The following is a 22,919-nucleotide window of genomic DNA, read 5'->3' as shown; positions in this document are numbered from 1 at the left end:
CGTGCGTGCGTGCGTGTGTGTGTGTGTGTGAGTGTGTGTGTGTGAGTGTGAGTGAGTGTGTGTGATATATCGATGACTCTCTAACCCTTCATAAGTCACAAAGAGGTTGGTATTTTTTGGTCGGGTTGCTGGAATAAAGAACCCGAAGAAGAGAGAAATAAATCCTGGGACATGTGCAGAGGCTTTGAAAGGAGGAGTGGAGATCTTCTCACACTCATCTTTTCACCCATAGCTAAGGATGGATGGCCCTCAATCAGTCTTAAACTTGCCCTGACTCGGACACTTACACACATTTGCATGTTTACCTAGACTTCTATTGTTACTAAATAAAGCAAATAAATGCACGTTTTTAAAATGTGCATTTAAAAACGTTTTTGTTTATTAATTATTTAACTATTTATTAACCATGTCCTTTGAGGACATCCCCAAAAAGAGGTTTTGCTAGATTGTTTTTAACTTCAGGGCAATTTTTGGCACCAAAGCATTAGAAACAAACTTGCTGATTTAAAGCAAAACATGATTTAGCTGTTTCTGAGCCTGCAAATAGTAAAGACCACTTAGATTTTCAACAGGTTTTACTTTATTTATGAGGACATTTTTTGCCAATTTGGTATCAAAACTTGTACACACACATTCTTATACACACTTAATTGACTGGTTTTACATTACATTTCCTCATTCGTGATCAAACTTTGAGATTTTGTGAATTCACAGTACAGATGTCAGTTATTCTCTCTTCAGCACATACAGACACTCACACAGTGGTTGGTTGAGCCATATATCATTGAAGTATACCAGGACACATTGGCATTTAGTGGTGAACAATAGGACACCCCATTCTACTTTCTCTTCTTTTGTCTCATTTTGTTTTGGCTGGATTTAGCTGCACTGATGAGCTGAAGAATGAACACAAAGAGAGAGCAGACCCCTACATCCTTCTCACAATACGCCTACCATCATCAGAGAGAAAGTTATCACCTCAGGAGAGTACGACAGGAGAAGATGGCTTTAAGAAAAGCACTGAAGTGAGCTGAAATTAGTGAGGTAATCTCTTCAAGTTGTCAGCGGACATAAGGCAGCTATATGTAAATGTAAGAGGTGGCAAGTTAAAGTGAGTGTGTGTGTCCTCGCAAAGAGAAGGGTTTTAAGTCGGAGGGTCTTACTTTGATCTTTCCCACTTCTCTGTCCCACCTCTCCCCCCTCTGTACTTCTTTTTCTTTTTTTACCTCCTTGTAAGAAAATCAAGGCCTATTAACCCTAATCTCACTTAATGGCATATACCTCTCCTTTTGTCCTGGGCGATGGGCAACAGACTCTTTCCATTCAGCCTCTCGCCCTCTTTCACGCGTCTGGCCGGACTAATCCCCTTTTGCTGCAGGGCCGATTATTCCTTGTATTTTATCATTATTCTTATGATTATAATCTGCATTCTCATTCAGGCACCCCTATCCACAAGATGGAATTGCTTTCCCCCCTCTTTCATGGCTTTCACCGTGCCCTGACATTGAAAGAATTGCTTCTTCTTTTTTCAACCGCTGTCCTTCGGAGGGGTGGATGTCAGAGTTTGGGTGCAGGAGAGGGTGTTGTTTGTAATTTAGGTAAGTGAACTCCTTTGGTGGAAACACATTTTCTGGCTGTTTGAATATGTTGTTCACAGAGAGTAATGAATGGCACCACACTGGCCCGTGTAAACGCATTTACCTCGACAAGCAGCGAACGAGGGAGTGGATTATAGACGGTGGGGTTGGAGAAAGAGTGTGGGCTAATTATTATTGGGCTGCCGGGTTTGATGTGGGGTTTGTTAGGGGAGTTGAATGGGGTGGCTTCGGGCAAGGCTGGGGTGAAAGAAAGGCTCCGTCCTTGTGCTGCAAAAGGGGTGCACAATTAATTATTTCAATCAGTTTGGATGCAGCCGAGTACACACGCATGCACAAGCTTACTCTGACAGAGAACAAGATGAAAAAAAAACAGCATATGTGCTAAAAGATGAACTTTTGCACTAGTTTTAAACAACAGGCGCACACATACTGTTTCAGTATAACTAGTTTAATTCTAAGAAAACACAAAGGAGAGATAAACACAATATGGGAGACAGTTAAGGCTAGGAGATTTTGCAGAATGTAAAGCTGAAAACTCTTCCCAAAAAGGTTCAATTTGTTTACATTAGCTAATGCCAACTTGCACATTCAAGTTTAAACTACTTGAAATGTTAAAAATGTATTAGTATATGTAGAAATTAACATTAATCAAGATTGATAAATGCTGTAAAAGTATTGCTCAATGTTTGTTTATGAAAATTTATTATCATTTACTCACAATCATGTTGTTCCAAACCTGTGTGACTTTTTTTTTCTTCTGTGAAAAAAAAAAAAAATGATTTCATATTTCGTGTTCCACAAAAGAAAGTCAAACAGGTTTAAAAACATCATGATGTCATTTGGTAAACTACCCTTAAGGTTAACAAATTGGACCTTATTGTAAAGTGTTACAGAAAAATTCAATAACCAAACACCTCACCCTCCACAGACATTAAAAAAACTGCATGTTGTTGTATTGTTCTTTTTTGTCTTTTCTCCAAGGCATGTTGGAATCACTTTGGGAAACGTGTGGCGGGATTAACATGCACCACCCGTGGGGTCCGGCACACCCCACACTGGCACACCGGGCTCTCCGACATGCTGCCTGACCCCCAAGCCAAGGGCTCCTCTTGGGCACCCTGAGGCAGGAGAGGGCACTTTGCCGCACCCAGTTGCTGCTCAGGGGAGGAAAGCAGAAGCTGTCCCGGCCCGGTGAGAAATGGCCACCCTCCTGTCAGCAACAGACGTGGTACAGTCCCACTGACGCCCATCCCAATGCTGACCTCGCCCAGCAGACGCCTCATCTCCTGCAAGGAAGAGCCTAAAAGCAGGATGTAGTTACGGGCCAGCACCAGTGTGGAGATTTTGGACAGGCGCCGCCCGGTCGGAGGGACTCCAGTAGGGAGATAAGGGTGCTGCAGTGTTCCCCCTACACCGGTGGGAGAAGAAGAGTAGGGCACCATGACCTCCCGTAAAGCATCCATGGCCACGTTGAGGTCCTGCATTCTCTTCCTCTCACGGCTGTTGATCTTTCTCCGCAGCTCTTGTTGCTCCTCCGCACTGAGCTCACGAGGGGGTTTCGAAGATCTGAGAGGCCCCTGGAGACCCCCAGCATTGGAGGCTGGTCCTCCTGCTCCTGTTACCCGTACCATTCTTGGCATGAGTTGCTGCAAAGAGCCCTCGCCCTGCTCTCTGCACCTAAAACCAGGCACAGCCTGCATTCTGAAGAAGATATTGAGAAAACATGAGTAAGACAACTGAATCAAATTCAGGAATTTGCAAATATCTTTGGGAATTATGTATTAAAGTTACAGTTCACTCAATTTTTTATTTTATTTACTCACCCTCATGTCGTTCCAATCATGTATGACTTTTTCTTCATCATGTAAAACTGATTTGTCCAAATAATTAAAGTCAGTGGGGCCCAAAACAACACTGGACTCCTTTGTCAAAAAAACAAACAAAAAAAAACCACTGGGACATTTTTCAAAATATATTATTTTGTGTTCCACAGAGGAAAGAAAGTCATACAGGTTTGGAATTGCATATGGGTGAGTAAATGATGACAACATTTTCAATTTTGGGTGAATAATCTCTTTAAAGTTTAGTTGTCATGTTGCTCAGTCTTTCAGTTAGGCAAATACTTTACCTTCAAGCTCTTGATCCACACACTCCAGATCTTCTTCCAGGGATTCCTCAAAAAATAATAAAGCAGTTTACTTCTTCAAGTCCATATTCTAGTCATGAGTTCATCTTCCCTTAAAACAATAATTGTTAAATGTTAAATGCTCAGTTAGATGGTTTGCTCTCTTGTCCACCTACTGTAGCTGTCCTTTACAGAGATCTTTAAACTGTGGCTAACTAACACACTCCCTAACCATTGGAAGAATATGAGAGAATTACTGCTGTAATGAGCTAATGAGTTACTCTTTCACTCTCTCTCTCTTTCTGTTCCTGACGCCCCCTCATCTGCCCTCCATGCTAATGATTCGATCATCATTTCCAGTGGTTAAAAACCATGATCGTAAGCACATGCCTCATGTTTGTTGAATGGGATCTGAAGATGTCTTCATCTCAATGCAATACTGTGACATTTTCTTGCATGCATAGGATATATTGTGACATTGATTTTCAGCTACTGAATGAGGAAGCAAAGGAACAAGTGAGCCAACAAACAGAATGCCTAATGGTTTTCGTTACAGGTGGCACACCGGACATACCCAGTCAAGACTGATTGTAAAACATATAAGCGATGTAATTGTCTCTTTTACCAAACTATTGAGACACTTTCATTTAGCCTCCCTCTAAATGTGAGAGGAAGGAAGAGATGTAAACAGAAAGCATGTTGTTCACATTGAGAGCGGGAGGTGAGAACATAGAATCTCCTGTTTGTCTCGCAGGGGTGAGAGGAGGGTAAGAAGGTTGCGGCACCCGGTCCCGGTGAATGGTATCATGGCATCCATGCGCACATACTCGTAGGCTCAGACAGGAAAGAGAATTTAAAGAGCAATCGCAACGCCAGGCACCTGCAGGGCAACAGAACACAACCTGCCAGTGTGTTGGTGTGTGTGGAAGTGTGTGTGCTTCTAGCTGACCTATAAAAGACAGCCTGTGATGGATTAGGGCTGGGATGTTCGTCAGCTGTATGTTTGTGAACGTGTGTATGAAAAGAAACGGCGACCGAAAGGAGGGAGGGCAAGAAGAGAGGGCCGAAAGGGACACCTGCTCTGACACAGAGACAGAGAGAAGAGATGAAAAAGAGAGGGAAAGAAAGAACCTGGTGTCCACCCGCAACACCGCCCCCCTCCCGCTCACTCCGTCCTTCCTTCCAGCTTGTGGGGGGTTGAATGGGGTGGCGCAGTGCCGGGGGGCTCACATCCGTATCCCCTGCCCCCAGCGCCCATTGCCTCCGTGGGTTTCATAGTGAGGCTGGAGCGGGTCAGGGACCGGTGGAGCCAGGCAGCGGGGGAGATGAGGGCTGTCTTTGTGGGGGTCAGAGTGTTCTCCGTCTGGGCCAAGCCGGCGAGCTTGGGCTGGGTCTCTGGAGCTGCACCTGGGGGTTCAATCAGCTCATTCACACCAAGCCTGTTTCCTGTAGTTACCAGTAAAATGCCTGGCTGAGGTGGTGTTCTCTTGGCACTGCTGGGGTTCCCATCTCTGAGACTTGCACACATGCACGATAGCTTAATGCAGTCATGTAAAACATTGTTCAACTGCCCTCATGCCAAATTAAAATGGAAAGCAAATGTATTTTCAGCCTAATATCTCTATATCACATGTATGGATTGCTGTAGATTATCACTGTAAACCACAAACACTTTTTTCTGCTTAAATATATATAGACAATGAATGATAAATCAAAATCTTGCCATTTTGAATGTACACAAATGCAAATGCAAATGAGATTTCATAGCCTAAGCAAAGAGACAAAGTGTCCATGGATCCTTTATATATATATATATATATATATATATATATATACACACACATATATATATATATTTATATATATACACTCACTGGCCACTTTAGTAGGCACACCTTGCTAGTACCAGGGTGGACACACTTTTGCCTTCGGAACTGCCTTAAATCTTCGTGGCATAGATTCAACAAGGTGCTGGAAACATTCCTCAGAGATTTTGGTCCATATTGACATGAATTTCTGCAGATTTGTCGGCTCCATGATGCGAATCTCCCATTCCACCACATCCCAAAGGTGCTCTATTGGATTGAGATCTGGTGAGTGTGGAGGCCATTTGAGTATAGTGAACTCACTGTCATGTTCAAGAAACCTGTTCGAGATTATTTGAGTTTTGTGACATGGCACGTTATTCTGCTGGAAGTAGCCATCAGAAGATTGGTACACTGTGGTCATTAAGGGATGGACATGGTCAGCAACAATACTCAGGTAGGCTGTGGCATTTAAACAATGCTCAATTGGTACTAAGGGGCCCGAAGTGTGCCAGGAAAATAACCCCCACACCATTACACCACCACTACCAGCCCGACCCGTTGATTCAATGCAGGATGGATCCATGCTTTCATGTTGTTTACGCCAAATTCTGACCCTACCATCCGAATGTTGCAGCAGAAATTGAAATTCATCAGACCAGGCAAAGCTTTTCCAAGCTTCTATTGTCCAATTTTGGTGAGCCCTTGTGAATTGTAGCCTCGGTTTCCTGTTCTTAGCTGACAGGAGTGCCACCCAGTGTGGTCTTCTGCTGTTGTAGCACATCTGCTTCAATGTTCGATGTGTTGTGCGTTCGAGATACTCTTCTGCATACGTCATTTTAATGAGTGCTTATTTAAGTTACTGTTGCCTTTCTATCAGCTCGAATCAGTCTGGCCATTCTCCTCTGACCTCTGGCATCAACAAGGCATTTTCGCCCACAGAACTGCCACTCACTGGATATTTTCTCTTTTTTGGAAGTTTCTCTGTAAACCCTAGATATAGTTGTGCGTCAAAATCCCAGTAGATGAACAGTTTCTGAAATATTCAGACCACCTCGTCTGGCACCAGCAACCATTCCATGTTCAAAGTCACTTAAATCACCTTTCTTCCCAATTTTGATGCTCAGTTTGAACTTCAGCAGATCATCTTGACCATAAGCCTAAATGCATTGAGTTGCTGCCATGTAATTGGCTGATTATATATTTGCGTTAATGAGCAGATGAACATTTGAATCGTTACAAATATGGTCTTAAATTATTTTCATTATCTTTTCATTATTTACATTAAAAAGTCTTAAAATGTAAATTTCTTTCCCTTACACATACAGATACCCTCTGAAGTTTAACAAGTCATGCAGCTACAGCCCCATTCACTTTCTTTGTATGGAAAAGAAATGGCAGGACATTCTGCCCTTTATGTTCTACAGGACAGGTGAGTAAATTGGTGAGTAAATGACAGATATTTCATTTTGGTGTGAACCAATCATTTAAATTGTAAATACCTCTGGATACTCCTTTAATCTTTAGGACTTTCTGTAATTCATTTCCAAGTTTCAATGTTATCAACATTTCATTTCGCAACAAATTCCCTGATCTATTTCCTTATTTCTTGCCGCACAAAGGCAAGACTGGAGACCAAAAACAAACCTGTGCACCAGCAGAAACATCACAATACCTCTGTGACAGACATCTGCGCTTAATTGCCCAGAAACAAAAACACAAACAACAAGGAAACATTGGGCATAAAGAAGTTGGACTACCAGTGCTAACTTTGACAGCTTGCACTGCTAACTATTTTTCATGATGTGGAAGGTCACAACACAAGCTGATGCAAAAAATCAGCAACATTGAAACGGAGAAGGTCTGCTTCCATATTCATTACCAGACCATGGACGCCGAGAAACGTCTGCTAAATGCCGAGCGTGATATTTCAACCGCCGGCTGGCCAGCCTTTCGCCAGCTTGTGTCCGTACTGCACGTACTGCGGAGCTGTCTCGCACACCAACAAACCTGCATAAAGAAAAGTTCTAATGAGAAATTAACAGATGTCACAACTTTATTCTCTCTTTCTCTCCCCTGGAGGGAAGCAGGTGTGGAGTGCGAGACTGGAGGGCCTCAACCTCCGTCAGACGAGTCACGTTCTCCACAAAGTAGCTTCTAAAAATGAGTGTGTATCTGGTGGAGATGCTGTAAAACAGTTGACATGGGGGAGGTGAGCTGTCTAGAGCTTCAGAGCACTGCAAACCCTGCTTGACGTGTTGCTCTGGGCCGGCGGCCATGAATATGAGAAGATTACAAGCTGTTAATAGGGCGGAACCAATGAGCTGAAGGCTGGGTATTGTGACTCCCAGCATGCTCTGGGAAAGGTTGGCCTGGACAGAACGGTTGGCTTCTCAGATGGATGAAGCCAGGCGAAGAGTCACCCCATGGGCCTTTTGTCAAGTTGCCCGAAGAACAGTTGACACTGTTTCAAAATCATACACAGTCGCTGACGTCCAGAGAGTGTTGGGGATCATTCTTTAAACACACGCTCTGAAGCGGTCCTGCTGAGGACACACTGATTATAGCTGTCATGGGCTACTCAGTGCCAGCTGCCGTGTGTGTCACATTTCACTAATAAGAGCACTCACTCTGACACGTCACACTGAACATATGCATTGCAGAATGCCGTGCCAAAAGGCTTCATGCAAAAAAAATGTAAACCTTTTGTGAGACAGAATTCCATTTCATGGTTTTCTTCTTTTTGTTGATCTCTTTACAGCACTGAGGAATAAATGCAAAGACCGTTAAGTTTTGTCAGTTTGCTTCATCATTCACGTCTTTATTGATTCATACTTCATACTCAGGCATTATTAGTTTCTCTGTGTTACGGTTGTACAAAATTCAGAATTGGCTCCCTTTCAGTTCATGAGTGTTAATTTGAATTGAACTGGCCACAGTTCCAGGGCTGTAACAACCATAGATTTTGAGGGATCCTTCCCAATACTCACATTTGGCCTTATTGTCCCCCCAATATTTAATATTTTGTACCTGCTCTGCTACACTTCAGTACACATGCTATAATTCTTGTTAATTTTTTAGGATTGTCTACTTCATTGGTCTAACAGCACTAAAAGAAGCGGTCTAAAAGAAGGTGGGCTTTACTATTCATGGAGACCAAGGATGAATTCCAGCGTGATGCTTCAGTTTTAACAGTGAAAGAGTGCAAGGTAAGATGTAAGTAGCTATTTATTTGTCCTAATGTTTTAGGACAGAATTGTTAAACAACCCCAAGTAATATCCAGTGATATAAATACTGCTAGTCTTGCCTCAGAAGTCACGCCTACGTTGGCTGAACGTCTGATGCGTATGGCACACTTAACTAGAAACACTTCAGGATTTTCGAAGTCATCATCTGGTTGGTTGAATTCTACAGGATGTCCAGGAGACGTGTATGTCGTGTTCTTTAATGGACTGCCTGGAAACAAATGCTGTGATGCCAAACCCCCTTGTGGAAGAAGAACGCCGTCGTGTTTACAACTGTGACAATGAGCGCTTACCGGGATCGACTGAAAGCTGGATTTTCAAAAGTATGTGAAGTTTGAGGCTCCATTGTTTCAGTAAACTTGCACAGCATTCTTGAATGAATAATTTATTAGATACACGCCGGTCTGTTATTATAGGGACATCGACTTTATATTTTCCCGCCCCTAAACACGACTCAAAACAAAGTAAACTGTGCCGTTACATGCGTTACATGTCAGTCGAACGTCCTCTTGGGCAGTTTTTGGCCAGTGAAAGCTGCAATCAGGGTTGCCAGGTTTTCACAACAAAACCCGCCCATTTGCTACTCAAAACTAGTCCAAAACTAGCTCAATCGCATTTCAGGGGAGCCTTCCAGGAGGTAAAATCCATGTTTTGTCGGTAAAATTCACATTCCAAGGGCTAAATATGATGTTATTTGGGGATCTTTTAACTAATTCATAATTTAATCTGACAAGACAAGAAACATTAACTGAGCCATCTTTATATTTTACAATAAAAAATATTATTTGCAAATAATTCAAATTAATTACTTTACAATGAATTCTACTTCTTTTGTTCTTTATTGCCCTAAATCCCTTTAAATCCACCCCAAAAACTGGTTTGGTCACCAATGTTGGTGATTCGATGTTATTGAAACCTTAGCATTATAAACACTTTTGGTCGATTTCATTTTTTTATTTATATATGTAAATCAATGTCTAGCCATTGTCAAGATGGCTGACAAATGAGCTCTTTTGCTTTAAGACTTTAGACATAAGGGAAAGTGTAGGCTCATGAGTTATTAACTGCATGGGATAGTAACAACTGCAGGTTGCCAGTTTTTACAGTGCATAGAGATTTGATTAATGATTTGCATTTCTTGTTTGTCTCTTGAAGGCCAGTTTTGACCAAAAAAAAAAAAAAAAGAAAAAAAATTACCCAATTTTCCACCCAATTTAAATTCATGCCAGTCTAGTTCCACTCAATTTTATTATTTTTTACTCACTTTCCTCTAAGAGTTGACAAGCAATTTGAGTGAATTTCAGTGTTTTTCCATTCAAGTCGATAGCCAGGGCCATTAGATGAGCTCATTTGCTTTAAAAAAGACTTTGGATTGAACTTCTCTTCCATAAGGGAACGTGAAGGCTCATGGGATGTGATAGATGAGTTGACATCACATTAGGTTTGAGAGAAGAGAAGACAAGGAATAACTCAGTGACTAGCTGAACAGACGACAGACAACATGAAAAGCAATAAGCCAGAGGGACAAAAAAAAAAAAAAAAAAAAGCACACACACCCACTGTCAAGATCATAGGCTTAAAGGGCAGGAAGTCACCGGTGGTAAAAGTTTACAGGAAAAAAATAATTAACCAGACAAAATTCACAATATGCCTATATACAAAGCTTTGTGATGTTCCATTGTTTGATAATGAACATAGCATGTGTACAGAGTAAATTTCAGAGCTAATTTAGCTCTTCTGTGTTGAAACTTAACTATAATGCCAGTCTGTCATCCATTCAGGCCTGATGAAGGATGGATTCTCAGATGCTTGTCAAGGCAACGAGTGAAGATAAATGAGAGAAAAGAAGAGTCAGGCGACCCATGCAAACTGAGAGCGGAACACCTCTATCACCCAACCATCCATCAACCGCCCTGACACATGCACACACAACACACACCATCTAAATGTGCCAATACAAGACAGCATGTGTGTGTGGTGACAGAAGTGGGCAGAGAAAGTTTCTCACTCCTTAAAGTTACTAATATGATTTTGCAAAAGGAGAGAGAACAAGAGTGTGTTCCCAGTGGATTGAAACGGAGAGACATATGCCAGAACAGGATCAGATTGCAGGACAAAGTCATTTAGAGTTTATCGGGTACACACACACACACACACTCAGTTTTTTCTGAAAGGAGGAACAGTGCTCATAAGATCATGTCTCTGAAAGGGTTCAGCTGGACAGCAACAAAGACACAAACAAAAGGTCCAGCAGCCACAAACCCTCATTGGCCTGCAGAGCTCCCATGGTGCTCTTTGATGTTAAGTTGTCCAGGCCCTGTCCTCTTTTCACAGCGCATCCACACTCGGCCAGTCATGAATATCCAAGAGTTCAGCCCCTCTTTCCAGGATTATCCCCTCTTTCTTTAACTGCTCAAACATTCCTAATGCACATCTTTCTATCTATCTTACACTCCTTTGACTCTCTTTTCTTTCTCTCTGTTTCTCTGCTCCATCTGTCTTAGTCTCTTTCAGTAAACACATTGATCCACGCTGTATGAGAGTGCATTGGCTTCAAATCATAGACTTGTAGGTGCACACGGCACCCCAGATCATGACCTGCAAACAAACACACAGTCTCGCTGTATACATGCTGGCTGTCTTGCTCGCTCTCGCTCCCAAAAGCCCAATAGCACTAGTTGCAACAGAGACAACTTAAGAGACAACTATTTTTTTTTTTTTAACCCAAATGCTGGGTTTAGTCTGATGGGTAATTTTGCTATTTGTTTTTTTATTATGTTTACCAAGGCAGGTGCTGGGTATAATGTTAAAAATGTGAAAACTACGTCACACCAGTGTGATATTGATGTTTATATTCTTTTTGTATTTAACATCAAAAGACTGCTTAACACAAATGTATTCTCATTCTAAACTGAAAAAGTGCTACAAGCAGTAAATCCAAATTAATTCAAATTAACATCTAAATTAATTAATTAAAAAAGTTAAACACACACACACACACACAAAAAAAAGCATTAAACCAAAAAAGGAAAAAGTGCTGTTTTCTATACAGATTTAAAAAATGATTTACATACTCTAGGCCACACTCTAAAAATGCTGGGTTAAAAACAACCCAACTTGGGTTGAAAATGGACAAACCCACCAATTGGGTTGTTTTAACCCAGCGGTTGGGTTAAATGTTTGCCTAACCTGCGGGGTAGTTTTATTTAACCCAACTATTGTTTAAAAATTACTGTATTGCTTGCTTGCTATTGGAAATTAATATTTATTAATATGTTTAATAAATGAACATTTATTAATAAGTTTAATGAATAACAATTAAACAATAAACATTTAATAAATTGCTTATTAATAAATGTTCACCTTTTGATTATTATTGTTGCCTCATCTAGTAAATATGTCTGATTTTTTTTTATTTTACTTCATTTCAACTAACCTTCATTTTAAAGAGTTAGTTCACCCAAAAATGAAAAAGATGATGATTTACTCACCCTCAAGCCATAGGTGTATATGACTTTCTTCTTTCAGATGAACAATCAGAGATATATTTAAAAAGATCCTTAGTCCTCCAAGGTTTATAATGGTTGTGAATGGCAGCCCAAATTTTGAAGACAAAAAAATGCATCCATCCATAAAAAAATGAATCCATACGACTCCAGGGGGTTCATAAAGGCCTTCTGAAGCAAATCGATGCATTTGTTTAAGACAAATGTCCTTATTTAAAACTTTATAAAGTAAAATAATGAGCTTCCGGCGGGACAGCCATACGCATTCAACGTACGTCAAAAAGTGAACTTCCGCGACATAGTACAAAACGACATGATGTTCTACACTGTGCCATGACATACTACGCTAGTAGTAAGACCTTTATTAACCCCCTGGAGTCTTATGGATTCTTTTTTTTTTTTTTTTTTTTTTTATGGATGGATGCATTTTTTTGTCTTTAAAATTTGGGCTTCCATTCACAACCATTATAAACCTTGGAGGACTAAGGATATTTTTTTAAATATATCTCTGATTGTGTTCTTCGGAAAAAAGACACCTAGAATGGCTTGAGGATGAGTAAATCATTGAATAATTTTCATTTTTGGGTGAACTATCCCTTTAAGCCAGCCATAAAGTAATTTTTAAACAATGGTTGGGTTAAATAAAACTGCCTAGCACTACGGCTCAAACATTTAACCCAGTCGCTGGGTTATTTTTAACCCAGCATTTTTTAGAGTGCAGTTTTGACAAAAAAGGGGAAGTAAATCAAGTGTATTGAGAAATAGTTTGTTTATGCAGCAGAATTTATCGCCCATTCATGCCAGTATAGTTCCAATCAGACTATCACTTGACACTTTAATGAATCTCATCAAACTAAAATAAAAATGATTACAATGTCTTTTACATGGAGATGTCTTCAGCTCCATGGGGTGTTACATAAGGAAGAACAGATGATGGAGGGTGAGATAAACACTTGTCCCAGGGGAAGTGTGGTCTCATATGGCCACTGTACAGGTTCCTCAAACCATCCGTCTGCTCCTCCTCTAAAATGCACTTCTTGGAATGATTATGTGATAAATGACTGACACTTGCTATAACGATGATGGATCAATGAAACTGAGAGGCTGAAAAACACATTCTAGGAGAGGATAACTTTACTTCTCTCCACGTCTCTTTCTTGTTACTTTCTATTGTCCCACAATGCTACAGATGCACTTCATGTATTTGTTTATTTTGGCTCTTTTTTTCTACATTATTTGTGTTTTTCCACCACCTTTGATGCATCTCTTCGATCCTCTCGGTCTAATCCTTTGGGCTAACAAGGCCCAGTGTTTGCGTGTGAATGGCCCAACATCTGTGCTGAATCAGAGGATTTAAGAATGGTTTTAAGATTTGAGTTTAAAACCACCACCACACACATAAATATTAAACATTAAACAATCTGTGAAAATGCTATGCATGAGGCTGCTGTATGGCATGGATAAATATTAGCTCAAAAAGTTTCATTTATATAGCCTAATAACTTAGTAGCAAACATTTTTTTACATTATATAATGCAACAGATTATGTAAATTCAGTTAATGTATGTTGTCTTTGACATCATGTTTGGCACTTTATGCTCGGTCATTAGAATGATGACACGTTACTTAAGTAGATTTGCTTTGCAGTATTTTGTCCGTGCGTTATTAGTGAGCTATTAGTATCTATAATTATGTGTCAGTGAGTCAGTGAGTGAGAGGAGACCTTCGTTAAGGTGTTCCTGTTCAGTGGCTCCGCGGGGGAGGTGCTGCTCTGATTAATTTGGAAACGTGATAGCGTGTAATTCTCATTACCTTTCGGAGTAATTGCATTTTACGCGGAGCAAATGGGCGAGGCGGCTGAAGATTACTAACAAGCAGATGTTAGTGAAGGAAGACAAGACATCAGCAGCCTGTTTGCTTTCATGGAGCTCAATCTGGGGTCGAAATTACTATTACACTGACTGCTACTGGGTGAATGTAATAGGCCTACTGAAACTTGTTTTTTTTTCCCCCTTGAAACTTACGTGAAGATTGGTTGATGTTTATGAGCCCTTTTTTGTTGAATTTAGACTATTTAGTTGTGACATGAATAGCCTATGTTTTTGAAATGCCCAAAATGCATCTAGGATAAATCGGCAAATAAAATATGCAAATTAAACAGTACATAAATAAAGCATCTTATAAATTAATCAGTAACGTCTGTCCATATAAAATAGAAATTGCCCTTTTTGTTGTACAAAAGTAATACAATGAATTATAATAATATAATATAATGAATTTTTAAACAAATAAACAAGTAGCAAATATGAATATTCAAAAGCCAGCTTCACTCCGTATCGTTCCAGCTCAAAAATCCCTTGGAAAACATTGCAACAGAAAGAGCAATCTGCCATCCAGCTGCTGGCGTTTAGTTATGTATTCCACCTAATACTCCTTTATTTATTCCCTCCATCTCGCAGCTCCTTCTTTTTCTGCATATTTTGTGTAGTGCAAGACTGCAAATGCGTTTTTTGCATTCTAAATAAATGATCCCCTCCTTGAGGCTTAAAAACATGAAGGTAATCTTATTTTTATTTTTTTCCGGAATGAAGCGCTTCATAAAAGTTAGTAAGAAAATCTGCAAGGTCTCATTTGGAAAGCTGCCCAAAGCAGCAGAATCATTGGCTTTGACAGGTAAGGGTGTTCACAGGTGACATGAGAAGCGAGGAAATGAAGGCGAGTTCCCCAGCTCGATGTCACATGTGCCAAATTACGGAAAAGTCATTGTGACACATTCTTTCTATCACAATCAACTGTTTTTTTTTGTTTTTTTTCCCTGACTATAGCCTGATTTTATATTTTCCCCCAGTCTGTCTGATTTTTATTAATGAATAGGCTACTGTTCCATGTTACCTATTTGTCTATATTTGCCAATTTGTTTATATTAACTCAAACAGTGGCGAAGGCTATAGCCTATTTAAGTGCGCAAAAGTTGAGCAAACATTCGTTTAATTTCGTTAATTAGAATGAACAATACATTGAATTCATATTCTCTCTGTTTTTTAATATTACTGTTATTTGTAAATAAATAAATAATAATAATAAAAGAAGAAACTCAGTATTCAGTTTGCCTATACTTTGATATAGGATAATGCGTAAATCATACAGGTGGGCTTAATAATAGCTAAAAAATTATCATAGAATTTAGGCTATCAAGCATTAGTCGTCACTAATAAATTACTATATACAAATATAAACTATATAAAACAAAAAATAAACAATTAAACTGTAAATTATGCTATTTAAAATAAAATCTTCCACAGAGACTGTAGATTACGGTCTGTCAATAAGCTCGGGTCAAGTTATGAAACATTCTCACTCTTTTTAGACCATCTTTGTTCCAGTTTACAATAAATAAATGGTGTCGGTCTGAGCACTCTCTGTTTGTTCTCATCCAGAGCGAATAAGTGGTTATTTGTTTCCGAAAATAGGCAACCAATTATTAAAAAATGTAAAAGAAAATTAAACATTTAACTTGACTGCGCCTTCATGGTTTTCATTTTCTTTTTTTACGTTTTAAGGTTTAGATAGATAGATAGATAGAATTTTAATTCTGTTAGAATGTTATGTTTTTCACCGCATATTTATTTATTTTTCTCACATCACATTTCTCACATTTTTCTTTTTGTTTCGTTTTGTGTTTCCTTCATGTTTCCTTTCAAGAACTGGGTTAATTGATTAAGCACAAACACACATCACACATGCATCATTTTAAAACATTTATTTTACAGTTATGACTCAAACATTCACCGCACATTAATTTGAAAATACCATCAAAATAAGTAAATAAATATCATTTTGCACTTTATTATAAAAAATAAAAGTTGATCATTCTTCGCATCGGCAATGACGGGTAAGCTTGTGCAGAAAGAAGAAATAAAAATAACAAAGATGGAAAGCCAGAAAACTAAAGTGATCGAGAGAGAGAGAGAGAGAGAGAGAGAGAGAGGTGCATCTTTCGTGTTACAGACAGCGCTTGGCAAATGAATTCTGACCCCAAATAGCCTAAACTGGGGAAGGTAATATAAAATCTCTCAAACTGTACAATCGCTATCTACATATTTACACAATATACAGTCATATTATGTTTTTCAAAACCATAAGACTTTTTAATGAATAATTTCGTTTAATAGCCCATTAAACTATTTAGCCCTCTTTAACTGAAGCATAAATTGGCCGGATTTATTTTAATCTTATCTTTCGTCGCAGTCCCAGGATTGAAGGCTAAAAAGAGTAATGATAACAAACTTCATACACAAAAATGCACATGGATAGTAAACCCTAATATCTCTAAAGTGTTAGAAAACTCTATGTTAGTGGCTTTGATCCATTCTTCTTCGCTTCAGATCTATTTGTGCTTTGCAAATTGTTCAGTCATAAACTGATAAACACGAGATAATACAGTTTTTATATATATATAAAAGTCTATGGTTCCTTCTCAGAGTTCTTTTATCAAAGTTCAGTACTTTATTTTGAGTCACTGGTCAGTCGTGGCATGCTGACGGTGCTCATACCAGACACATGAGGCGGAGGCACCTGGCACATGCTACACGGACACGGGATTCCGGCACCCCAGTGCTGGAAACCAGCGCCGAGTGGCCCTGAGGCCGATGGTGCCTTGAGGAGTCCGTGATGCGGCCTGACGGCTGTCAGACCCGGGCCAGAGAGAGATGCGGCAGTGGAGACTGCTGGTGGTAGCAGAGGATGATGTACCGGGTGAGAGGAATGCGAGACAGCAGCAGGGTGACCCGGTAACGGAGCGGCCGCCGCGTGCGTAAGGGTGCCACAACCGGACGGGTGGAAACCGGCGTGATGGGCCCCGCTCCCTCCGCCGTAGATCTCGCTCACAAGCCGTTTCATCTCCTCCAGCGAGTTGCTCAGCATAAGGATATAATTGCGCGCGAGCAGCAGGGTGGCTATTTTGGAGAGCTTGCGCACGGATGGCCCGTGGGCGTAGGGCATGACCTCCCGGAGCCCGTCCATGGCGATGTTGAGGTCGTGCATGCGCTTCCTCTCGCGGCTGTTGATCTTGAGGCGCATACTCTGTAGTTCGTTCTCAGATAGAAGTTTACGGTCCTTTTTGGAGAGCATCTTCAGAGCCACTGCGTCCTCATCGGCGCTGGAGACGCCACGCAGATCTGCGCCTCTTAACTCCGGAGGAGAATCGCTCTGCGTGGAGGAGACGGCGCCGGAGAAACCGACGGACTTCTTGACTGCGGACAGGAAGAGATCATCGCCTTCAGGAGAAGAAGGTCTACTGGACACTCGGCTCGTGTCGGAGTCCATGATGTTCAGTGCGCTCTCAGCTTCTCGCAGATGTCAATATTCCTTTAAAAGATGGTAATGATTAAAAACTAAAAAAATAATGGTTTTTTTTTACAATGTAATAAGAAATTAAAAACTAAAAGTAAAAAAAAAAAAAAAAAAAAACTAATTAACATGGTTTAATTAAATGCAATACAGCAAATTAAGAGTAGCCTATGCTCTAGAAATTCATATAACCTCTCCAACTACACAAGTTTCCAAAAAGTAAAGCTGTTGAAGTTTGTTACACAGTTCGCCAGTTTAGTAGCGAAAAAGCAAACTATAAAAATATAATTATGAAAACTGTTAGAAGGTATCTAATAGCTAAGTCATATAATAGTAGCCTATAAAAAATTCTCAACTGAATAACTGGAAGGAGAAAATAATTTAATCTTGTTTAAATCATGCTTGGCGTTTACTAATTGTAGCCTACATTGTTTTTATACGAATTAATCAAATCATTGCATTTATTTTCTATATGTTACAAACTTACCGGTAGCAGGTGCAAGCGCCTGTTGGTGTGCAGCTTTGCAGAATTCACTCGTTATTCCAGTTCACTCGTGCACTGTTTGTGTTTGGCACGCCCGAGAGTGACGAGGGGTATTTTATAGTAGGTCCCTCCTCCCTATCACCCGGGGGCAAGTCACCGGGACAATGTCAACGCTTTTCCGACAGCCCGTCAAGAACCAATGAGCACAAGTGGGTGGGGGTCCAAAAATCTGATGTCATTACAAAAAAAAAAAAAAAAAACTGAGGCTTCATTAACTGCATTAGACACACTTCGCATATGGTGCATCCTCACAGAACATCGTTGGGTTTAGATTACAGTGAGTCGGTTGAACAAACTGTGCAATCTGTACTTAAGCTATTAAGTAAAGTCAGGTGGTGCATGCGTCCACAAGTAGATGAAAAACTTCAGAGAACTTTGTTTAACAATTTTGTAATTAACTGCCCTAACTCTAAATGCACTGCACATGCTTGTTGGACAATTAAATTGCAATAAAAAAAAAATACAATCAACAAAACAATATTATCACTAATTAGGGTATAGGCTATTTGTAATCAAGATGCATTGGTATTAAAGAAGAATTTATATATATATATATATATATATATATACACACACACATATATGATGGATATAGGATGGATACCGATGCAAATTTTTCCCGTAGGACTGAGCGCGGTCATTTGCAGGCACTGTTTTGCGGTTTGAATGTGCTCATATTGTTTTAACCCGGTGACCTCATGCGGGCGCCTGACAGCTGACTGATTTCAGCCGTTAAACGCATTTAAATCGTTAGGAAACGAGGCGTGCAAAATGTTTATAACGGTTATGATCTGAAACATTTCAATTAGGCCAATATGGACAAATAAATGTTTTTGTTTGGGGTAGAAGAGGAGCACATAAACATCTAGCTGGCTACAGCTAGTGCACATATTTATAAGAAATTTACGTTTCTCTTATACTTTGGAAATTAATTGAGCACAGCCTATATAAACATTTATTTGACGATATATTAATGTATAGATAGATAGATAGCTCTTCATCTATCTGACTCCACAGGTGTAGATTTAACAGACGCATCAGTGAGTTTAGGAGAGACATCATCAGATCAAGGTCTTTAACATATTTTCACTGAAGCATCTATGAGCTCTTGTTGTTTGGTTGTTTTCCCCGTGCGGACAGTCCCGTCTGTCTGTTTGCTTGTTTACTCTCGTTAAATACGCTTATGCAAATGAGTTGGTTTAAACCGGCGGTGTCGGAGAGAAGTTGTAGTTCAGTTCCTTCATTATGAATTCCGGTAATCTCACTTGTTAAGTGTACCAAAATGGTAATATATGCCGCGACTGTCTGGATTAGAAACGGGGGGACAGAAAGAGCCCTATTGTCAGAGCTGCAGTTTATTCCTCGCGCATATAATTATCTGAAATGTCACCCGGGGAAGAATGCAATGCACACAAATTCACACGCACCCACACAACACACTGACTGACAACTGTCTTGGGAGCAATTACAGAGAGAGAAAGACAGGGGTTGGTCTGCCCTCGATTCATCCCAACTTTGGTAACTGTAGTCCGCCGAGAATGTTGCCAATTAAGGCTAATTAAGAGCATGCATGACTGACGTCATTACCTCTTGATTTAGATTACATTGAGCCAATGACAAAGATGTACACTCATTCTTGCAGACCTGCTTAAACAAGACTTGAGGCAAAAACACTGGCCACACCACATTACAGAGTGATTACATAAGTACAATGGGAAAGCCTAATGAGCAATGTTCTTAATTGTAAGTTTCAGTGGAGCAGTTCATAATACACATTGTCATTGTTGCAACTGTAATTATTTAATGTAATATGCATAAAATGGACACTAATGCAAAGTGATACTTTATTAATTTTTATATTGCAAAACATTTCAATTAACCATCTTCCTGAGTTTTAACATATTTGCACCAATGCCAGTTTCCAGACAGCATTTTACAGCTTATTCAAACTTCACAGTTCAGGTGCAGAGAATTAAATCAACTGAAATGACAGAAATACAGAACTGGCTACATTTTATGTCGTTCAGTCATTTAATTAAAAGCTATTTGTTTAACAAGGGCCTGCCTCAGAGAAAGACGGAGAGAGAGAGAAACGTTAGATACGAGAGCTTTTGCCACCTCAGGGTGAATGAATGTTAGCCTGGTGGCTGAGTGTGGAGGGAGACTGAGTGCTAATTTCCGCCTGTTGGCAAAGCCAGACTCTTCTTTTCTCATTACCTTTATGAGATAATGATGTGTTTGTGTGTGCATTCCAATAATGAGGTGGGCAGAGGTGTGTATATGTGTAAAAACTGTTAACCCCAAGAGCTAAATTAGCCAGTGCTGTAACTGCAGTCATACTTAAGTTAATGAATCCAGCTGGAGTTCACTTTCAGCTTTTTTTTGCAAATCCCAAAACTCAACATAAGCACAGTAGTACTTTACTGTTATGTCACGGCACTTTTTTACATCTTCAATATTTTCTGCTGTTCTATTAAACCAACCCGATCTCACAGCAATTCGTACGTATTTTACAAGGTGGTTAATTCGTACGAATTTGTACGACCTCACTTATACAAATTCATAGGCTATGTGTTGTTGTTTTTTTTTTTTTGCTAAATCGTACGTATTTTATGTGTTGCCAAAATTCTTATGAATGACCTACCCCTAACCCCGCCCCTAAACCTACCCGTCACTGGGGTTTAGACAAATCATAAATTAGCCACCTCGTAACTGTGTAAAAAAATTGGTCGTGAGATAGCGTTGCTGGTTAAACAGACATTCTTTTAATCTTCTTTTAAATCCTGTGTCTGTTTATTTTGTGAAATAGGTTACAACAGGGTCCAAAGCTTAAAAGCACTAGAGAAAATGCTTCTGTTTTGCATAATTTTTCAATGGATCCTTTTCACATTTCCGGGGTTGGAATTCGTCATAGTTCTGTAAACTTCTATAGCGGTGAATGGAAACTACAACAACCTAATAGCTAATGAAAAAAAAACTATGTTTGCGTTTCTATGAGTTTCCAAAAGAGGAAAAAAAAAGAAAAAAAAAAAGATTGATTACAGTGGTCAGAAGAGTCAGATTTGCTGTCACTCTCTCTGCCATTGAATTAAGAACATCCACACAGCGGTCTTAACTAGTTTTCTGAAATGTGTTGCCAATAACATAATGTAAAGTAAAGTGTTATAAATGAACATTACATTTTTTTTAAATTAAAATATTTATTATATACAGTCAAACCAAAATTTATTCAGACACCTTGAACATTTCATTCATTATTACAATTTATTCATTATAGTTTAAAAAAATGGTAATAAAATATAACAACATATCAGAGTTAAACTGTGTCAGAAAAAAATAATCTTAATTATGTCAGATAACACTTAAGCAAAATGGTCAGATCAAAGTGTCTGAATAATTTTTGGTTCCAAATTTTTATTAAGTTTACTGATAGTCCACTGTATGAAGAATTTTTGGGTATAATATGTCAGTTTACTTTATTTTGCTATCCTCACTTACATAAATAAACTCCTGCACTTACTAGTAAAAATATATCAAACATATCAAAAAATGTCTGAATAATTTTTGGTTTGACTGTAATATTGAATAACTGCATCATCACAGTCTGTGAAAAGGGTCCATTAAAAAAAAAAAAAATCATTAAATTATGTTATCAGCATAAGAAGTGAAAAGTTGAACTGAAAAACTAACATACATTTCATATTATTTAGTTTTGTCTCCTTTTTGCAGTTAAACTGCATGAACTCCACAAGTTAAAGCTGATCATGGTAAAGAAGTTCACATGACCATGTCACAAATTAGCTTAAATTTGATTGATGAAATAGTGCTCAATATTATTTTCTTTTCCATCATAACCTAACTCTTTTAAAACACTTATCCTTAAACTGTTCTCTTGCAGTTTATTTATTTATTTATTTTAAATCTAACAAGGTCTAAGACTATATCCTGCACCTCAAGCTATTTACCATCATAAACGCTTCTGCACCATCATCCTTTCTGATTCCTTCCTCTCACCATCAAACAGTTTCTTTTCTCTCTCCCTTTCTCACTAAACAGCCTTTTTTCTTCCACAGTTATTCAAACAGTTTTGATTCAGTGTAGCAATGCTTTAATATCAGAAGAAAACTTTCACTCTCACCCTCTACATCTTTCTTTCTCTCCCCGTCTGGGTGGCAGTTGGGCTTATGTTGTGTTGAATGCCAATAGTGAAGAGCAGCATATGTGAGCCAGTCTTAATCCTGCTAATCTTCCCTCCAACTGAAAAAGAAAGAGAATAAGAAAAGAAAAAAGAATGAAAAAAGAAAACCTTTTCTCTCAGGTTTCTGAGCCCAAATGGCTTTCTAAAGAAAATCAAAGTACATGCATCTTCTTTCCTTTCTTTCTTTCCATCTAGACACCTCATATATGTAGTGAATATAAGTGTTGATGAAATTTTTAACATATGGACATCACAAATTTCTAACCACAGCATCTCAATAAACAGTTCCCCCCACCTCTTCCTCTCCCTGCCTTTCTCCTCTATTACAGGAGTGTAAGTTGTTGGGGTCTACACAAGTCTTTTGTCCCTACAACAGCCATTAGTAGGTAATTAAGTCTTAACATAGCCTCTGCTCCCCTGGCTACTATTACACCCTGCTCAAATGGAACGGCTTACAAGCTCCTTTACACGGCTGGACAAATTGAATGGTGCTCATCAGGCTCTGCCTATTATTCCTGCCACCCCATCTGGCTGCCAGCGGATAAAGG

At 39.4% G+C, this 22,919-nt stretch overlaps 2 protein-coding genes across 5 annotated transcripts in view; both read right to left on the bottom strand.

Annotated features, from left to right (window-relative positions):
• Positions 1 to 562: 562 nt before the first annotated feature.
• On the bottom strand, positions 563 to 4,154 carry olig1 (oligodendrocyte transcription factor 1). 2 transcript variants are annotated; one of them, XM_051905684.1, is made up of 3 exons: positions 3,727 to 4,154; positions 3,422 to 3,520; positions 563 to 3,299 (listed from the first exon to the last, which is right to left on the bottom strand). In XM_051905684.1, exon 3 carries the CDS (start codon positions 3,296 to 3,298, stop codon positions 2,591 to 2,593), a length of 708 nt encoding a protein of 235 aa, XP_051761644.1. In that variant the 5' UTR covers position 3,299; positions 3,422 to 3,520; positions 3,727 to 4,154; the 3' UTR covers positions 563 to 2,590. The 2 variants fall into 2 exon arrangements, with proteins under 2 accessions (XP_051761644.1, XP_051761643.1); XM_051905683.1 differs by lacking the exon at positions 3,422 to 3,520 and having other exon boundaries at positions 3,727 to 4,147.
• Positions 4,155 to 16,025: 11,871 nt separating this feature from the next.
• The window catches only part of olig2 (oligodendrocyte lineage transcription factor 2), a 28,451-nt gene continuing 21,557 nt past the window's right edge, over positions 16,026 to 22,919 (bottom strand). For 2 of the 3 annotated variants that reach the window (XM_051906918.1, XM_051906919.1), the window contains 3 exons: positions 22,312 to 22,430; positions 18,117 to 18,342; positions 16,026 to 17,647 (listed from right to left, as the gene is read on the bottom strand). In XM_051906918.1, the coding sequence (XP_051762878.1) occupies positions 16,787 to 17,605 (819 nt within the window). In that variant the 5' untranslated portion in view covers positions 17,606 to 17,647; positions 18,117 to 18,342; positions 22,312 to 22,430 and the 3' untranslated portion in view covers positions 16,026 to 16,786. Of the gene's footprint in view, positions 17,648 to 18,116; positions 18,633 to 22,311; positions 22,431 to 22,919 lie in introns of those variants that run through there. The other variant, XM_051906920.1, reaches the window with a different exon arrangement.

The sequence above is a fragment of the Ctenopharyngodon idella genome, chromosome 9, assembly GCF_019924925.1.
Source record: "Ctenopharyngodon idella isolate HZGC_01 chromosome 9, HZGC01, whole genome shotgun sequence".
Lineage (NCBI taxonomy): Eukaryota > Metazoa > Chordata > Actinopteri > Cypriniformes > Xenocyprididae > Ctenopharyngodon > Ctenopharyngodon idella.
Note: the sequence above shows the minus strand (reverse complement) of the source record. Positions and strands in the feature narration are given on the sequence as shown.

Excerpts from the sequence above, each read along its gene's own strand:
- olig1 (XM_051905684.1), bottom strand. The coding sequence starts at position 3,298 with ATGCAGGCTGTGCCTGGTTTTAGGTGCAGAGAGCAGGGCGAGGGCTCT.